Raw genomic sequence first — 20,520 nt, forward strand, 5'->3', positions numbered from 1 at the left:
AATTTTAAGTGCTTTGATAAATTTTCCCATCTTTGGTATCTCCCTTCCATCCATAAAAAAACTGAAATAACATAATTATCATCCTATACCAATGCAATCCCATCACACGGTTAAAAATGAACTCATTGAACTCGCTCATTTTCTAAGGCAGAGCTTCCCGCTTAATGTGCTGCAGAGGAAGGCAGACGGTGACACGGTGATTTTCCCAGCCTTGGGAGGTGTCTGACATGAGCAGTCACCTCCATTTTTCTGACCAGAGTAAAATCTTATCATTTTGAGTATAATAAAGTGAAAAATGTCCAGAGACAGTAGACTAAGCCATGCCACTGTTTAAATATCAGGCTGAATTATACCAAGTTATTCTCTTCTGAGTTCTATGAGGGGAATCAGTTTTATGACTCAAGAGATCCCGAACACCTGCTCTTAAAAAAAAAGAAAAAGAAAAACCCAAACCATGACGCTAGAGGAGTTTTATACGGCGGCAGAGAACATTTAGAAAAACAGCAAATACTATGACTTCCCAACACCTGATTCGCAAAGCGTAGGCAGAACATAAGGATTTAAGGCATCGCACAGCACAGCCTGGGGAAGGCTTTTGGAGAATGTCACTCACCGTTCCAACCAAAGGGTAGATGAACCCCGCGCCTATGCTGGCCCGGACATCACTGATGGGCAAAATGAAATCTCTGGGTACGCCTTTCTTATCAGGCTGGTGAGACAGAGAAAGGTGGGTCTTGGCCATGCAGATGGGCAAATTTCCAAATCCCTGTGAGAAAGGAAAGGAAACGTGTTCACTGAGCACGAATCAGTCTCCTGCATGTGTTCGACTTGTAGCACACACCGTCCCTGAGGCTCAGCATCGGCACGTGCCAGGTGCTGGTTCGCTGAGCACGAAGATGGGACGAACCCTCACCTCCACGAGAACGTCCCGTGGTTGAGGGTGTCTGTTATTTATTGTGGAGAATTCTCCTTAAGGAAGGTGGAATGAAGTGTGTGTTTGGGAGAAAGTATGGCTATTTTCAGGCAAAGTAGAAGCAACAGCAGCTGTCGAAACTATTTCCAAGGATATTAATATCCGGGGCTCAGCAAGGTAATCTGGAGAAAGGACCGGAATGAGGCTCTCAGTCACGTTGTTCACTCATTTTTGGGAGCCGTCAGGAAGCAAAGGGTCCCTTTGTGTTGGTTTATGAATCATGGCTATTTGATCTGTGATTACATTATATGAACGAAGATGAGGTCACTTTTTAAGCCTCTTATTTTTAAGGACCAAAGGCGATGCCTGACCCAGAATTCCAAAGGTGAAAGGGCAGAAGTCACATGTGGGTCTCACAAAAAGGACAGTGTCCTCGCAGCCTGGTTCCGATTAAAGGGTACATAGTGTCCCTTTAGAGACTTTGTTAATTAATGGCAACCACATACTGGACACATAACTTTTAAGGAATATTCCCTCAGTAGACAGGGATAAAAGGAACACAGTCTTCAGAGGTAACAAATGTAGACTTTCTTATGATTCAGTTTAAAAGTATTTGGACGATTTTAGGATATTTTCATTTGGGGGATGGGGCTATTCTTTTTTTGAAATGCTGGAACACTCTCATCTAATGATCAGAATTCTGCTGGGGGACAATCACAACTGCTCTACAGAAATGGGAGCAGGAATTTTGGGTTTCAGAGATCACTCGAGTGAAAAAATTTGAATTGATGTAGGTTTCCAATTTAGTGTTTTTGCCAGTATAGATATTTTAAAAAAAGAAAAAACCAGTATGGTATATACTAGCACCATATTAGTTCATATAAAAGTTTTTAAGACTAAAAAAAAGGGAATAAACTAATGTTAGAATAAATAATAGTCCTTAAATATTATTAAAAACTCGTGAAAAAAAAATTATTATGACAAGGAACTTACTTTACTCATTTCATTACCACATGAGTGAAATTTCACTGCGGACCCAACCAATGTTTAGAACAATTCTGGGAATTATTTATTTTGTAAAGATTTATTTATTTGAGAGAGAGAGAGAGAGAGAGAGCACACACATGTGCATGCAGAGGGAGTGGCAGTCAGAGAAGGAGAGAATTTCAAGCAGACCCTCCACTGACCGTGGAGCCTGATGCAGGGCTCAACCCCATGACCTTGAGATCATGAACTGAGCTAAAATCAAGAGTCAGACACTTAACTGACTGAGCTACCCAGGTGGCCCAAGGGAATTATTTATTTTTTAAAAGCACAAGCTGAGGGCATATGTGGAAAATTCTAAGAAAAAACAAGTTACTGACCATTTTACCAAACCAGGGAGAATATGCTGGTCAGGACTGGTAGTATTTAACATAATATCAAATACAATTTACAAATAGGACTTAGGAGTTGGGAATTTTAAAAAGTCGATCAGTGCTACTCCTAATGAAGCTCTTGGAAATGCTTTGATTTCTATACTATTGTGGCAAACGGAGGGGGCATTTGGGGCTTGCGGTCACTCCGATGGGGGTAGCTGAACAAGCTGCAGTGGATGTAGTTTCTGAAACAGGATCATTTTTGGACCAGACTCAGGCTGCTGAGTCCCAGTCATCTTCAAGCTGCTTGCCGATTTGCCTCTGTCACTCTCTAGAGGTAGAAGATGACCAAACTTTCACCTTTGGTGAACGATCTCAACACCAAGTCATGAACCACTTGCATAAAAAAAGGAACACTGAACACCCCTGTCTTTAAATGCTGCACAATGACTTGCCTTCCCTGGAACTCTGTTAACATTTTTAAGGCAGTAAGAGCCCTGCAATGAAGAGGAAGCACTACAGATCATCCAGCCCTGACGCCACAGCCACACATCTAAGAAGTTCAATGTTTCTGGCTGAGCAGGAAGGACTAACCACCAATCACATGTCACAGATAGGACCCCACCCATACCAGACACTTTGTAACTGTATAAGTCAATGATGTATCCATCAGAGGGCACATGCCCTCTCTATCACGTTCTATTTATAGTCAACAAACTACCCAAGGATGTTAATTCACTTTTTGTAGACCAAGGAGATTAAGCCACATTCAGCTGGTGAGACTTTTAACAGTCCTCACATCAAGGTGAGTATTTTTTTTTTTAAGATTTTATTTATTTATTTGACAGACAGAGATCACAAGTAGGCAGAGAGGCAGGCAGAGAGAGAGGAGGAAGCAGGCTCCCCATTGAGCAGAGAGCCCGATGCAAGGCTCGATCCCAGGACCCTGGGACAAGACCTGAGCCGAAGGCAGAGGCTTTAACCCACTGAGCCACCCAGGTGCCCCCAAGGTGAGTATTTTAAGAGTCCGAGAAGGATTTTTTTCCCCTGAAGTGTAACTTTTACCTGTTGCGTGTAACGATCTATTTTGGACTGTGCCTCAGGAGACAGTTCGATATCTTTGGCTCCATACACAGTCTGCGCAATGGTTCTTATCTTTTCTACAATTGGGAGCTGCAAAAACACAAATGACACCAAAACCGTTAATGTTAATCTGATTAAAGAATTGAGGGAAAGCTTAATGAGCTTTTCTGCAGTCGTTAAAATTTCCTACCAGATTTTGTCCTCAACAGCCCCGGCACTGGAAGCAAATACTCTTTCCTCTATCACCCTTAAAGTATGAAGAAGTATCAAGAAGCTTTAGATGTTCAGTTAACCCAAAAGTTGCTTATCTAGTTAATCATTTTTATCTATTGCATTGTTTTTTAAAAAAATGTACCTTATACTGTAGTTTTACAAACAGGAGCCTCCTAAAACAAATACTTACATGCTGGTGTTTAAGTATATTTTTTTGTGAGTAGGAATGGGCTGATATATGTTTTTTTAAGATTTTATTTATTTATTTAAAGAGAGAGAGCAAAGAGCACGAGCCAGGGCGGGGGTGTGGGACAGAGAGAATCTCAAGCAGACTCCACAGAGCATGATGCTGGGCTCAAACTCATGACCCTGAGGTCATGACCTGAGCTGAAACCAAGAGTCAGATACTTAACCGACTGAGCCACCCAGGCGCCCTGGAATGGGCTGATGTTAAATGTTGATGTGATGACTTTAATGGGAAATCAGAGGTTGGACCTAGTGTCACTTTAGCAAATTATGAGAAATCATGGAGGCTGGGAAAGAATCCAAGAAGGCTAGATATGGGCAAATGAGTGTATGGGGTGGAAAGAAACAGCCTTCCATGATGCTGGACGGGAAGCCCGGATACGGACAGCTGGTAAAATACTGCAAATGATCTGGAGAAACAACAGTGGTTCATTCGGAAAGGGATATGCCATAGATAAAGTGACTCTTATTTATGCAAATCATTTGACAAAATCATTCATAATTTCACTGTGCAGAGAACATACAGAGGCGTCATGCAGTTAGTGGATTTACTGTTTGCGAACAGCTGTTGGACCAAGTGCCCGCTGGTGGAATGAATGCCAACCAAGGGGCAGAAATCTTCCATGGCCTACTCCAAAACGTTGCCCATTAAACACAAACTCGACTAGTTCCCTGCCCTCAGCTTATCTACCTTCCATCTCTCTGAATCTGGCTATGCCAGCGACCTCATACAAGTAGAATCAGACAACATTTGTCTTTTTGCATTTGGGTTATTTCAGTGAGCATGAAATTCAAGGTTCATCCACGTGGTGGCCTATGTCTGAATTTCCTTCCTATTCCATTGTACGCATCCACCATATTTTTTCTTATCCATTCATCCACCACTGGGCACTTGTGTTGTCCCTACCTTTTCACTGCTGGGAACGACGCTGTGATGAGCACAAGGACAAATACCTCCTTGACACCAACTTCCAATTCTTTAGGGCATTCAGAAATACACATTTTTCGTCTCTGACTAATGTTTATTTGAAAGTATTTGGGGAATTTCAAGCAGGTGCCAGACTGACTTTGTGAGCTGTGTAATTATGTTTTTTAAAATTCCCAGAGGAAATTTGCCGCCACCCAAACATGACAGATGACCCAAACACAAGGTGTAGAAGAGCAGAAAAGCGCCGGCTGCATGAATCCTGGTTGGGTGTTTTGTTTCTCCTCCTCACCTTCAGATGCCAGACCTCCACGCTTCCCAACAAGTACTTGTATCTGCCGCCTGTTATTCCAGACTTTTGATGCTCTGCCCCCAGTCTTGCTCTGCCTGGAGAAGATGAGGGTGCTCCCCTGAGAGCTCTGGCAGGTGCACTGCTGTCCAACGTGAGTCTAAGAGATGCACCCCCCCACTGCCCGGTGTGCGTCCTGCAGCCCCGTGCTGGATAAATCAAGTGATCGGCGGACACATCTAGACATTCCAAGACCAAAACCCTTACCGGACTGCTACTGCAATTCTTTTTTTTCACTCACGTGTACAAGTGAATATAAATAAAAAGATGATCTTGGTTAATATATCTTTTGTTTTTAATATAAAAATTAAAAATTGCCCTGATAAGGCAGCTCCCATCGCATACGACATATTTATATTATGTCCGTAGGCAAGGGACTTCCTGCTGTGCCTCTGCTCGCTTTGGGGGGGAAGTGCAATCATTAAAGAAAAAAAGAAGAGCCAAGCTCACCCCAATGATCTTGATCTGAACATGATATTCACTTATACTGCTTTGTTCTAAACGGCAGTTTTTAGAAAGCAAACAAAGTGGTAAAATAAATTATGAATGCCCATCCATTAATCACTCCTGGCTTTCCCTGACTCTGTAAGTATTTACCAACTTCTTCATTCACCACATCATTTGTCCTCCCATCCCTAAGGTCTAGGAGAGTGACCTGCGCGCAGCAGGCGTTCCACAAACCTCTACCGAATGGCTAATGTACACCGATGGCAAGCATTTTCAAGGTGTTACGACAGGCGAAGGACTTTGGGCACTTCTGGAACAATGCACTTCGGAGGTGGTGGGGACAATGACACATCACGTAATTGTGACTGAAGAGTGTGTGTGATAAAGCTCTGCATAAACACTACCACAAGACAGAAGATGGTGCAGCACAGGGAACGGCAGGGAAATCAGCAAGAGCTGCTGACATGTACAGAGGTAGTTGAGTCACGCCTGAAGGACAGGAAAGGTTTTAATAAGTAATGAAAGGAAAGGTTATTCTACACAAAGGGAAAGGCAGACGTAAAGGTGTGAACGGCTACACACGGTGTCTTCTGGAAATAGGACCGTTCTTTGTGTACTATGCACAATAGCTTAACATGTTAATAAGCCCCTTCACAAAGTCTGGTGTTGATGCTAATATCTTTGATCATTTTTGAACTAGTGTCATGTTAAATCTTCATCTTCACCAAGATCATAACTCTGAATATATTCTACATTTATTCTCTCCCAGACCTCTTGAATGTATATTTAAGAAATGGAAACACTCTGGAACAGAGGTGTCTGATGGCAACTTTCTGTGATGGTGGGACTGTTCTCTCTCTTTTTAAAAAATTTTTATTCGAGACAGAGAGAGAAAGAACGAGCAGGGTGAGCAGCAGAGGGAGAGGGAGAAGCAAGGAGCCTGATGCAGGACTCGATCCCAGGACCCTGGGATCATGACCTGAGCCAAAGGCCACAGCTTAACCGACTGAGCCACCAGGCGCCCCTATGATGGTGAGAATGTTCCATATACATGCTTCTCAGGTCTAGTAGCTGGCAGCCCCGTGCAGCTACTAAGCAGCTGAAATGTAACTAGTGCCACTGAGGTCATAAATTCTTAATTTTAGTTAATTTAAATAGCCACCTATAACCAGTCGCTATGGTACTGGACAGAACAGATGTGGTAAATAACTCTGACCAATTGTTATATTGCTGCCAACCTCCTGCTGAGTAGGTACACCATAAAATAGCTGAGTGACATGGACTTGGAGGATGTAGTGACCTCATGCTTCATTATATTAATTTTGTAGCTATGGGGAGCCTGGTTCATAGAAGTGGAGTTGGTCAAAGTTAGATAGCATATCTTTCTTAAGTCTAGGAGACTGGCTAGAATTATTAAATTATTATTTTTGAAGATTTTATCTCTTTATTTGAGAGAGAGAAAGTGAGCAAGAGCATGAGTTGGGGGGAAGGGAGGAGAGGGAGAAGCAGACTTCCTGCTGAGCAGGGAACCCCCCCCCCCACCATGGGACTCGATCCCAGGACCCTGATATCATGACCTGAGCTGCAGGCATACACTTAACTGACCAAGCCACCTAGGTGCCTCTATTAAATTACTGAAAACCTGTTTTTTAGTGAAATAAAACTGGTCTACAAAGTCCAAAAAAGCAATTACTTACATTTTTAAAATGTTTTTTCATGAGGAGAATATGCACAAAAAGAAAGTGAAATCGAACAAAGCTAAAATAGAACAAAATTTAAAACAAGAGTTAAAAGTGAAGCTTCTAGATTCAAAGGAAATGAGGCGTGAAGGTATTACAATATAGTGGCGTCTCATTTTACTTGGAGGTCAAGTTCTAAAGTCAGCAGCCCAGAGGGTCTCTTAGAAGACTCATGAAATCGCTAAGCAATAAATACTCTATCAAAACTCTAGAGTTTCTTAAGCCCACGACTGTTGAAGGACTGGAACACATCGTTGTTTCTTCTGGAGCCACACGGAATGTTCTATTGTTTTACCAAGGCCATAGACCGGAATTCGTATGTTAAGTGATCCTGGGGATTAAGGAGTGCATTTGTCGTGATGAGCACGGGATGTTGTACGGAAGGGTTGAATCACTGAACATATCTGAAACTAATATTACACTGTCTGTTAGCCACCTGGAATTTAAGTAAAAACTTAAAAATTAAGTGATCCTATGCTGTGATAGCAGCAAAATGTATTCCAAAAGCCCACAGTATGTTTAAAGAGAAGGATCAATGAATAAATGTGTTGGCTGAACAGAAATCTCTGGACCCCATGGTAATTATGTCAATTCATATTTTGTATTTTATTTTTTTAAAGATTTTATTTATTTATTTGACAGACAGAGATCATAAGTAGGCAGCGAGGCCCACAGAGAGAGAGGGGGAAGCAGGCTCCCTGCTGAGCAGAGACCTGATGCGGGGCTCAATCCCAGGACCCTGGGATCATGACCTGAGCTGAAGGCAGAGGCTTTAACCCACTGAGTCACCCAGACACCCCCGTATTTTGTATTTTAAATGAGGCATGAATTTTAAATGATCTACAAGTCAACAGCCTTTCTGGTACTTCAAATGAGAGTGTAATGTGAAACCATCGATATTCAGTTACCCTGAGCGCACACGAGGTATCAGGGGCTCCTTGCGACAGACCTCGGTGTCACGGGAGCAGTGCTCTTACTGAGAGCAGACCCTGTATCTTCGAGAAAGCTTGTCCCTGGCTGAAAACCAGCACATCTGAGCTACTAAAGGTGTACATGCCGCCTTCTGGGAGTCGGCTCACTGAGCAGCTGTCCCAGCTGTCTCCTTGGCTCAGGGGGACAGGTTAGCCCAGAAGACTCCTGGAGGAACCTCGTTCTCCTAAGGCAACTGGGGTGTGTGGTGGATAATAGCTGGGGTCCGGGAACGGAGAAAATGCCCATCACCAAACAGTCTCTATTTGTCTGTGTCAAACGATGACCCTGAGGAATCCACACGGGTGATCTCTTATACTCTCAAGCAGAACGGAACAGCAATGTCAAGAAAGGGATATCAGGAACAGGTGATTGTGACCCAAGTGAGGAAGGAATGGATGTGGTCTGAGCATGTGGCTTTGCCAACTAACACACACGGTGTATTTATGGCACATGTGTTGGTTTTCTTTCCGCAAACCTTGCTTATAAACCTCAACGTGTTAGGAGACTAGTACAAATGAATGCAGGGTGTGGTTTCGGTTCTATTTGCACATGCAAGGAGCCCTTGTTTTTACAAGTGTCTCTCTTTCTTGGCTGTTCAGCAGGGATCAGAAATTCCCTCATGCATCTCCTGGAGATGTGCTTCCAAAGAAAAAACTCTGGGTGTAAAAATCTCACTGAAGGGCACAGGACAATATAGGTGACCTTTGAGCACGGTGAGAGTTGGGACACTAATCGGCCTCGTCCCACAGTCAAAAACCCATTAATAACTTTTGACTCCTGCCCCTTCCCCCAAACTTAATGACTAATTGCTTACTGCTGACCAGAAGCTTAGTCCATAACATAGCTGATTAACATGTATTTTCTAGGTTCCGTGTGTTACACACTGTATTCTTACAGCAAAGTAAGCTAGAGAAGAGACAATGTTATTAAGAAAACCATAAGAAGAAAATACAGGGGCGCCTGGGTGGCTCAGTCATTAAGCGTCTGCCTTTGGCTCAGGTCCTGATCCTAGGGTCCTGGGATTAAACACCGCATCGGGCTCCCTGCTTGGTGGGAAACCCACTTCTCCCTCTCCCACTCCCCCTGCTTGTATTCCCTCTCTCGCTGTGTCTCTCTCTGTCAAATAAATAAAAAAATCTTTAAAGAAAGAAAAGAAGAAAATACATTTACAAAACTCTGCTGTATTTACTGGAAAAGATCAGCATGAGTGGAGCCAGAAGGTTCAAACCTGTGCTGCTCGAGGGTCAACTGTACTTAATGATGAAAGGAAACAGAAATCATTTTTTTTTGATAAAGAATGATTACTAAACAAGTCCCCAAACTCTCTAATACTGGAGTGACTGAAAGTCCATATGTTATTTTTCCTTAAAAAACCTAGAGTGGGTGTCTCCTTTGAAGTGGTATGTTGTATGTGGTACCTTCAAGGATAATATCTGTGATAATATCAAGTAACATTCCTTAAGTGGAGATGGATCCTGTTGCTACATAGTGGTCTCCTGTCACCTAAATTTACGTCAGAATGTCCAGGGAACGGATGGAGCGGTGGCAGAACGTGGCTGGCTAACATGTGGTGGGACACTGACAGGCCATTGTACATCCCTCAGCCTTTCTTAATTGGTCTGTGATTTTAGGGCCAAGAATGCATTTCTGGAAACTTCTATCTTAGTGACATGTCACGTTTCATGTTAGAAGGGAGCATTTAAATGAAATTAGAGGAATCCTTGTGGAATGCCCAGCTGAAACAGATAGAGACCTCCCTTCCTTTCCCATCAGGTGCTATTTCTAGTGTCCAGGCAACAAAGCTGGGACGTGCTCTGCTGGAACCACGTCGGGCGGAGCAGGACGCGTTGAGGAAGCCAGGATGGCTCTAACCACAGGCTCTGGTCTGATGAAACCTACCAGGTACCGATGAATGAAGTAGCCCGTGGGCTGACGGGGTACGTGAGACACTGCAGGCCAGATGAGACCTGACAGGAAACACAGAAGCCAGGGCTGAAACAGAATTTTAGTTTGATGGAGATCTGACGTGTGTCTGCAGAAGGGGGTGGTTTGGTTAAGGGGAGGCCATGTGGGAATTTGCAGCTGAATCGTGGAAAGGAGGCCAGGGACAAGAGGCTGACGATGGGCTTGAAGAAGCCTGGGTTCAAAGACCAGCGCTCGATCATAATAGAAAGCAGAACGCGAGAGAGTGTAGGATTTCTGAATGAGATGCCGAACTGTCTGGAAAATAGAAGGGGCCGCTTTCTACAGAACACTCCAAACATTCTGTTGCACAGCAAGGGGAGAGAGCTGAAAGTGTCAGTGGGAGCAGGCAGGCCGAGGGTAAGTCTGAAAAAGGGAGGAAGGAGCCAAAGGAGGTCAAAAGGCCTGAGAGGGGGAGATAATAGCACAAGGACCAGGGCAAAAAAACCCCAAAAAACAACAACGACAAAAACAAAGCACATCCCTTCTCCCTAACAGCGGTTTTTTTCTTCTTTTTTCCCAATTACTGGGAAATATAGAAGACATACAGAACATACATATCATTTTAAGTTTTAAAATCCTATCAATTTGGGGTTGTGAGTTCAAGTCCTGCGTGGGGCTCCACACTCAGTGCAGGGTCTGCTTGTCCCTCTCCCTCTGCCCTTCCCCCTTGCTCATACTCTTTTTCGCCCTCTCTCTCTCTCTCAAATAAATAAATAAAATCTTTAAAAAAAAAATAAAATCCTATCAATTATAACTATATATACAATGTGAGTACACTTAATGCCCCAGAACTGTATGTTTAGAAAATGGTTAAAATGGGAAATCTCACATTATATATATTTGTACCACAATTTAAATAATTATATGTACACATATAGAAGTATTTATACATATCTTTATTTATTTATTTCAAATTTGAGGCTCTAGTTGCAAACGCCTGTAGGCCGATTGAAGGAGAGCTCACAAAACCACCGTAAGAACGGACGTATATTTCAGTTTGAATCATTAAGAAACAGAAAAAAATTCCTCAACAGCCAACCTAAATACCGCCCCGAAGCCCCCTGCCTCAAACAGACCAGCAGGAGAGCAAACTCCCCCAAACACACTCAGAAATCAGGGACGCTGGCTGCCCTGGGCTCAGTCCTCTCTCCCGGCCGGGATGGTCTGTTTTGATCTCCATCCAGTCCCCGCTGCGATCAAGAGAGTGGCTTCGCACAAAGCACAGGAAAGACCTTTTAATAAAAACAAACACTATCCTCTCTCGCTGTCAAGGTTATATCTCGAAATGTTTGCAAGGTTAGAGGAAGGATATGAAGATGATTTTCAACCTTAACTCCTGATTTCACAAACACGAGTCAGTCGGATTTGCAAGCTGACTTTCCGGGCCCCAGAGCCTTTGCACAAGTGACTGACTTTTTACTCCACCACTAATGGCTCCCAGTCCCATCTTCCTTTAATTTGGCGGCTTTCATTTCTCGGTACAAGAGGAAACTTGGCTTCTAATTCCTGGTTTCAACCCACGTGACCAGGAAACCAATTCTAGAGGCTAACACAGTCACCTGCGTTACAAGACAATTTTTTTTTTAAGGTTTTATTGATTTATTTGAGAGACAGAGATCACAATTAGGCAGAGAGGCAGGCGGGGGCGGGGGGAGCAGGCTTCCTGCTGAGCAGAGAGCCTGATGTGGGGCTTGATCCCAAAGGCAGAGGCTTTAACCCACTGAGCCACCCAGGCGCCCCTACAAGACAATCTTGAAGGTCAATTCAGGAAGTTTTCTCCGGAAGTGAATGTGAAGAGAGAGGGACCGCCTGCTTCCTATGTTCCTGCATTCTACTCTGAGGCTTTCCATTTGGTCCTCACAGCCACTTGGGGCCGCTGGTGTCAGTAACTGACACGGTTTTCTAGATAAAGAGGCTGAGGCTCAGGGGGAGGAGTTAGCTTGCTCAAATCAATAACCACCACAGGAGGCCCAGGCAAGATTTAAACTTAATTCTCCATGACCTCCTTTCTTCTTTTAACTATAATATGTTTTTCCTTCCATCAAGTGCCCATTTGTTATGGGGCAAGTCCCTCACCTTCTCCAAGTGTTTGAAACATGGAGTTGAGCCCACACACCCCAAGGCACTGGGGGAGATGTGCTGGGAATAACGCACGGAACAGGGATTTGAAAGCTAATAAACCGTAAGATTCATTTTTCTTTCTGCTACTATTTTCCTATGTGCTTGTGGGAATAGAGCGATTATATGGGTCAACGATAAAGATTTAACTGTCAAAAGTCCCACTACAAAAGGGAAAGTTACAGAGCAAATGACTTCTGGGGGAGTGTGATTATCCCAAAGGGTTGTAAGGAAACCTTAGGAACTTAAGTTTAAACATACTTATTCTCACCAGATACATTTCCTTTAAGCAATTAGGCCACTGCATCTTATTCTCTGTTTTATTATTTTATTTTTTTAGATTTTATTTATTTATTTGACAGAGATCACAAGTAGGCAGAGAGGCAGGCAGAGAGAGAGGAAGGGAAGCAGGCTCCCTGCTGAGCAGAGAGCCCAATGCGGCGCTCGATCCCAGGACCCTGGGAACATGACCTGAGCCGAAAGCAGAGGCTTTAACCCACTGAGCCACCCAGGCACTCCTGTTTTATTTTTTTATTAAAAATTTTTTAAAAAAAATTTATTTTTAAGTTATCTCTACATCCAACGTGGGGCTCAAACCCACAACCCCTGAGTTCAAGAGTTGAACGCTCCACCGACTGAGCCAGCTAGGTGCCCTTCTTATTCCCTGTTTTAAAAAGTTATTTTCAGAATTAATCACCAGCTGCTCCCAGTTCCATAATCAAAAGTTGCCTACTTAAAAAAAAAAGTTTTCTACTCTTGAATTAGAGGCGACTCTGGGGGCACCTCTTAATCTTGGGGTTGTGAATTAAAGCCCTGCACTGGGGGTGCAGATTATCTAAAAATAAAATATTTTATCCTTTTTGAGAGAGAGTGAGCACTAGCGGGGGGTGGGGGTGGGGAGGGGCAGAGGGAGAGGGAGAAACACACCCCCAGCTAAGCAGGGAGCCTGATGCGGGACTGGATCCCAGAACCCCTGGGATCATGACCTAAGCTGAAGGCAGATGCTTACCTGACCGAGCCACGCAGGCGCCCCTAAAGGTAAAATCTTAAAAAAAAAAAAAAAGCTACTCTGATAAAAGATGTTGAGAATTGTTGTCTGAAGAACAGTGGTTGCTTAACTCCATTTTCTGTCAAGTTCAGCATGGAAGCCCCCCAAGCCAGAACAGCCTGTTTCCTGCTTCAACTCTGGGCTCATCACCATCAAGCCTCTCACCCTGGGGGTTGTCCCACCCCATAGTATCTCTGAGGTCAAGTGTTTCTTCTCCTCTCTAGCTGTTCCTCCTTCCACTGCAGTTTTGAGATGACTCCTACTTTCCATACGAAAGCATCATGTCCTGCGCTCCTACACTATGTCAGATGCCTCCACATGGTCTCAGGTGACCTTCTTCAGTAACACAGAACCAGGGCAGAAACAGGACGCCATCAGCCCTGCAGGGAATGCGTTCTTGGAGGAACACAGTCTGGGGAGATGGCAGAGGGCCCACAGGAGTCCAGTCTGCACTGAGAAGTGAAGGCAGCGGGGTGATTTATCCAAAGTACTTTATTATTTCTTTTTTCCTGTACGGCAATCCCACACATATCAACCTGCCAAGCGCGGAAGGGTTCGTTGAGGGGGAATGAAGAGTTTCAGGAAAACCATGAGTTAGTTTGTAAAGGTTCGCCAACACGATATAAGAAATGGCGAGGGAAGAAAAGTTTGAGCTGTGTTACGGACTGCACCAAGGAATACCGATTTCTAGACAAGATTCTAAATGGTCTTCTATTATCTAAAATCATCTTGCCAATGTGAGGAACACAGCTCTTAGGGAGGCAATACACAGTGAAGCAATCATTCTTCTCGTTGTGCAGTGATATGCTGAGATGCTGTTGGTTCTCTAATAAATAATTATACGATCCACATCTAATTTCTGTGTTATAAGAAAAGGGAGAAGAGTATGCTGCCAAAGGAGGCAAGAATCCTAGCAAATGCAGGACTTTAGTCCACAGTATAATAAATGTCCCCCCTATTTATAGGAAAGCGGACATTTTAACAGCATTATCTCCATGTGGATGGGAATTCAGAAAGAAAATGAAAATACTGGAAAGGAAAGGGATTCATTTTTGGGGTAGTGCCTATGTGAGACAGTGTAACTCAGAAACACTTCTCTTAACCCACTTTCTTTTCACTTGGGAAGGTTTCCTTAAAAAAAGCCCTACTGGGGCTCCTGGGTGGCTCAGTGGGTTGAAGCCTCTGCCTTCAGCTCAGGTCATGATCCCAGGGTTCTGGGATCAAGCCTTGCTCCGGGCTCTCTGCTTAGCGGGGAGCCTGCTTCCTCCTCTCTCTGCCTGCCTCTCTGCCTGCTTGTGATCTCTGTCTGTCAAATAAATAAAATCTTTAAAAAAAGAAAAAGAAAAAAAAAGAAAAAAGCAAAAGAAAAAAAGCCCTACTTTGTGAAATCCTTCATTCAGAAACTGCCTTTGCCACTCAGAGTGGGCTGGTTCCAGATCAGATGGCAATGGTCGGAGGCTCCTAGAGCAGGCCAGAGAGAGCGAGGCCCTGATGGTGATTTGTGTGAGAGGGCCCAGGGCGGGGACAGGCACTGCAGACCACCAGGTAGACTCGCCAGGGCAGAAAGCCTTGGGAAGGAGCACAGAGCATCCGGGCTGGCCCCCACGGGATGGTCCCTTTCGGAACGCCCACTGCTCAGGCACGCATCTAGCTTCTGCTTCCTTCTTCAGGGTCAGAGAACGAACTTCTTCCAGCTAGACCATTTTTCTTTATGTAGAACCCAGGTCTCCTCCCTCTACGGATCCTCACCCCCTTCCCCCCCACCCCATAACCCAGAACACGCCTGTCTCTTGTTCATGACATGGTCCTTCCACATGATAAACCTTCTGTGGTCTAACCATCCCCAATTCAGTCCTGAAATTCTTCCATCCACATACATTTACGGAATGCCCACAATGCCCCTCACTTTGTACGGATCCTATGCCTGTCACCACTGTCCTTCCTCTGTGGGCAGGTCCCCCCCGTTAAGGAGTAGCTCCCCCTCCTTGACCCCCGCTTTCAGACACAGGCTGAATTCTGAAAAACAGAGCAGGATGATCACCTCCATCCTTCCAGATACTCTCCCAGCTCTGCGTCTTTCAGGGTACGGGACACTGGGCAGTTGAGCGACATCCTTTGACTCTAGTTTCGGGTATAAATGGGGCGAACACCATCAGTTTCTACTCAACACGGAGGCTGAGGTGAAGCAGCTACCGAGCACGAGATGCCCCCATGCCTGGCACCCAGCAAGCCCTCGGGGAGCGTGGGGCTTAGCAGTAAGACTAATGTCGAGCCGTTGGATGACGGGACTCTGAACTTCGATAATGCCGCTCGTCCTCTATGCCCCTATGCTGTCGGTTTATGCATCTGAGCTGGAAGGAGGAGCGACGTTAACGTCTGTGACATCTGAGAGACCCACAGGGTGTGCGAGGGATGAAGGACTGGGAGAAGCAGCCACCGGCTTAAATGCTGAGCGCTCTGACAGTCACGGGCTGTTGATGGGGACAAACCCAGCAGCCAAAGCCGAAGCTGCAAGAATTCAAAATAGAGGTGTGGACGGGGGCTGAGACGAACGGAGGGAGGTCCTGGGAGGTTCAGATTTCCTGACTGAAGGCTCCGTACGCAGCTGTTTAAAAATGCATTAGCCGATCGACCAACTCTACTGCTGGGTGGATGACCCAAAGGACTGAAAGCAGACTCTTAAAGAGATATTTTTATACACATGTTCAAAGCAGCATTTTTTATAAGTCAAGAAGTGTAGTTAGCCAAAATGGCCACCGACGGGTGAGTGAATCGACAAAATGTAACCTACACACACGATGGCAGGGATGTGCAAAAACACGGGTGAACCCTGACGTTACTCTGAGCAAATGACGGAGACCGAGCGTTTGCACGCCCTGCCCCCCCATTCATCTGCTGAAGACCGACTGTCAATGTGATCAGTGTTAGGGGACATGGGGACTTTGGGGGCAACTAAGTTGATGGAATTAGGACGGGGGGCTTTCAGGGTGATGAGGTGATGGGACCGGAACCCTCATGAATGGGATTAGTGCCCCCCTAAAACAGAAACTAGAGACCCCACTTCTCTTTCACCTGAGGATACAATGAGAAGACGGAGCTGCATGACAGAGGAAACCAGCCCCACCAGACGCCTGCCCAAGCCTTGACCTTGGACGTCCCAGCCTCCAAAACTGTGTGCAATGAACTTCCACTGTTCACTGGCGACCCCGTCTGGGCTGTTTCTTCCAGCAGCATGAAAGGACCGAGATGGAGAACAAGCCCGTCATGAAAAAGACAAGAACTGGATGGTTTCACTTATATGAGATACAGAGATCAGTCAGACTCATAGAGACAGAAAGTGGAAGGGTGGCTACCAGGGGTGGGGGTGGCGGTGGGGAGCTGGGGTTTAACGGGTGTAGACTTTAGGCTTTGCAAGGAGCTCTGGAGATGGGGGAAGGGGTTGCACCCCAATGTGAATGTCCTTAATGCTACTGAGCTGTACACCCCAACATGGCAGAGACGGTGAGTGACAGGTCATGTGTATTCTACAACTAAATGTATTTTACAAATATCATACATACAGCTCCAAAAAACCACAGTGAAAGACGAGAACCATGGCAGAAAGGGACGCGGAAAACACTGCTCCTGATTTCACAAGCCTTAAGAAGTAGCTCAAAAGACTAAGCCCTGAATGCGTTAGCTGTTCAACCCCGTTCCCCAAAGCCGTCCTCGCTGAGGCCTGCTCCTGGAGAGTAGAGCGGAGCTTTGAGAGCACAGGTCCTGGGGCAGGGAGAGCTTGTGTCCTTGGCCACCAGCATTGGTCAGGTGGCTCAACCCTCTTCCCCTGCAGCTTCCATATCTGGAGGGTTGCTGTGGCCAATAAACAGGACGAGCACTGCCAAACTCTCCGCACCGGCCCGATGCACGGTGGGGGTGGGAGAAACGCCGCTCTCATGGCCACTGAGCTTACCTGAACGTCATACAGGAACCGGAAGCGGCTGCCCTTGTTGGCGGCGTCCCTCACAGCCCGAGCCAGCTCCACGGACCCCTTCCCGCCGACGGCCCAGTGATAGCAGGGGACCGCATCAAAGGCTCCAGCCCTCCTCGCGAGCTCACAAACTAAGTCAATCTCGGCGCGGGTGTCGGTCCTGGTGATGAAAACGTTTGCGGTTTTGCATCTGTATTCATTTAGTGATGTTTTTAAAGAAAGACTAACCGTTTATACAGAACTTTGCTCCCTAACACTGCATATATTTTCAACATCAAAAGTGGTTACGTTGTGTTTAAATAAATCAGACTTAAAGGAAAGCATTGGGGGGAGGAAGAAAAGCCTCTCCAACAGGACTCAAATATTTCAAGTTGTTAAGGGTTTTATTGAGAAAATTCCGTAACGTAACCCTTTGATCATCCACAGTCTTTCACACAGAAATGCTGGGTGGAATTAAAAAAAATAATAAATAAATAAGAGCCAAGGAAAGGTTAACTCACTATATAGATTTCATTTCCCATAAACATTTGAGAGACTTCTGCTAAAATGAAACCAACCCAACCCAACCCCAACAAACAGACAGAAAGAGCAGAGTATTTCTATATAGTTTCAGATGAAGCCTTCGAAAGACCAAACTTCCTCCAGGCACCCAGAGAGTTCACAGGGCGGCCGGCAAGAGGACCACATGCGAAGCAGCGGCTTCACTTACTTGAAGACATTCAGAGCCACGATAACGGGGACCCCGAAGAGCTGAGCAATCTGGATCTGCTTCTGAAGGTTACAGCAGCCGTCTGCCACCAGCTGGATGTTCTGGAAGGAAACCAGACCCCCATGAACGCCTCCCACCAAAGCTGCCAAACTACGCTGGCAAGTCCATTCTGGCAGGTTCTGCTTCCAACCCGCTCCCTTTACTGTCCTAGAAGCCGTGAAACAAGCCCATAAAACACGTTTTCCTCCAAGAAAAGGTGGCGTACAGAAGGAGGAAGCTCAGAGGCAGAATAATTTCTGAAACCTTTCTGGGTCCAATGGTGTACCGGGGTCCTGGGCCAGGCGGCTATTCCTGCTGCTGGCTGCTGGCCGGGGCATACGCAATGAGCCTGCTCTCTGTAGGTTGGGAGACAGGAGGGCACGGGCCCCGGGGAGGGTGAGGAGTGTGGGTCAGCCATTCTGGGCTCAAATCCCTGGTGCCACCTGTAGGAGCTAAGAGGTACTGTCGCCAGTAAATCAAAGTCTACCCAAGAGTTGAGGAACTCAAGCTAGTGATAAAGCCAACTGTATATGCTCCAAAAGGCAGCTCCCCCCACCCCCCGCCAGCAGAAGAATACGAGGGTATAAGCTTCATGTTTGTGTCTGTGCTGGAGACTGGGCTCCTGTTCCGATGGCTGCTCAGAGGGCAGGAAACAGTACATACATGAACCCTACAGTCATCATTTCTTGAGAATGGAAAGTTAACTGCATGGACTTTATCCCTCGCCCCCACCCGTTTCCTCTGGGATCATGAGAGAAGTGGTTTTCAAGAGGCCACTGGTGGAGGGCTCATTCATGACTGAGATCCGGCGGCAGGCCCACGGTTCACTGGATTTAAACGGTTCTGTGCAGACGCCTTCAGGGCACCTGTCCTTACCTCCTCGGTGTACTCTTTCTTTAGCGGGACCCCAGCAGTTACCTGAGACAAGAAAAGGCAAAAATGAAGGGAATAAACCCATGAGAATGCTTGTTCTGATACTTGTCACATATAAGAGTAGCCAGGTAGGTTGGATTTCTAGCCGCTTCGGGGAAAATGCATGCGAATGAGCCCTACTGGATTGCAGTGTTTGCTTCTGTAGGGGCTGAAGGACCTCCTTTCTCCCGCCCTCTCTCCTGCCCACACACCTGCACCCACCTCCAATACTGTGCTCGCCCGGCAGGTGCACAGCCCCACTTCTGTCACTCATCTCCTGAACCCACTTCCATGGAAGCCAAATACATCCACAAAGGCATGGCCACGGTAGTGGGGAGCTCTCAGAGCACATGCCTTTTACTGAACTGCGCCCAGCACGCTGGGCGCGCTGAAAAGCCCAAATATATTGAAAAGACTTGAGTGGATCAGACAAGGGTAACTTGCTTGGAAACCAGCAACTTGCCCACGTGTTTGCCAATCTGGGGGCTTGGTTTTCTTATCTTTAAAAAAAATAAACAGCGGTTAATTGGCATCGTACTAAACACTGGAGTGAACAGGATTTATTTATTGTTACTGGGAATCCTGACCAATTTATCCTGCCCCCTTTGTTTTTGCTTTAAAAAAAAAAAAAAAAAAAGCTTACTCTGATAAAGATCTGAAGGAAAAACAAATCATGGTCACTTTTCAGAAAGCTGCATTTAAAAGCACAAAATGTGCTTTTAAACCAACAACTGGCAGCCCCAGCTGAACATAAGAGTCTTACTGGAAGCTTTTAAGAAACACTGGTGTCTGTCTGGGCTCCACCCAGGCCAATTTAACCAGGATTTCTGGGAGTGAGACCCAGGATCAGTAACACTGAGAAACTCCCCAGGTGATTCTAACTGGAGCCAATATTGAGAACTTTCTCACTGGTGCCCATTATCCTAGCATAAAATGAGACTTATAATTTGAATGAAACCTGATTTATACAAGGTGTACCATCATTCTCAATAAATTCTAAATAATGTTAAAGTAATTGCCCTTACTCTTCCCTTTGGGTGGCCCATTTCTCACAACAACATAGGGGGTAGCAAGGGCAGTTTAAAGATGGAGTACTAAAATTGAGTAATATAATTTGTAATATTAATAAATTAAAGAGAAAAACCATACCATCTCAAGAGACGAAGGAAGTCATTCAACATTTATTTAGAATAAAAACTTGACAAAATAAGAAGAGAAGCCAGTTTCCTTAATTTGATAAAAAACATACACTACAAACCTATAGAAAAATTGTATATTAGTTAAGAATTATTAAACCTATTCTCTTTTAGATCAGGATAATAAAAGGAGGCCCACTGTTACCACTCCTACCTAACACTGCACTGCCAGCTAGAAAGACCTGGTTAGTGACAAGAAAAAAGCACAAAGATTAGAAAGGAAGAAACAAAACTGTCATTATTTTCAGACATGATTGACCACATGGAACTCTCAAGTGTCTACAGGTAAATCAGTACAATTTAGAAGACAATTTAAAAGTC

General features: G+C 45.2%; 1 protein-coding gene across 2 annotated transcripts in view; it reads right to left on the minus strand.

Annotated features, from left to right (window-relative positions):
• LOC111158692 (methylenetetrahydrofolate dehydrogenase (NADP+ dependent) 1 like) overlaps positions 1-20,520 on the minus strand; it is a 185,219-nt gene that overhangs the window by 51,425 nt on the left and 113,274 nt on the right. For both annotated transcript variants that reach the window (XM_022520898.1, XM_022520899.1), the window contains exons 22-26: positions 18,968-19,009; positions 18,053-18,153; positions 17,326-17,503; positions 3,337-3,444; positions 614-766 (exon numbers count right to left, since the gene is read on the minus strand). In XM_022520898.1, the coding sequence (XP_022376606.1) occupies positions 614-766; positions 3,337-3,444; positions 17,326-17,503; positions 18,053-18,153; positions 18,968-19,009 (582 nt within the window). The remainder of the gene's footprint in view (positions 1-613; positions 767-3,336; positions 3,445-17,325; positions 17,504-18,052; positions 18,154-18,967; positions 19,010-20,520) is intronic.

The sequence above is a fragment of the Enhydra lutris genome, unplaced genomic scaffold (genome assembly GCF_002288905.1).
Source record: "Enhydra lutris kenyoni isolate GAN:26980312 unplaced genomic scaffold, ASM228890v2 scaffoldscaffold62, whole genome shotgun sequence".
Taxonomy (NCBI): Eukaryota; Metazoa; Chordata; class Mammalia; order Carnivora; family Mustelidae; genus Enhydra; species Enhydra lutris.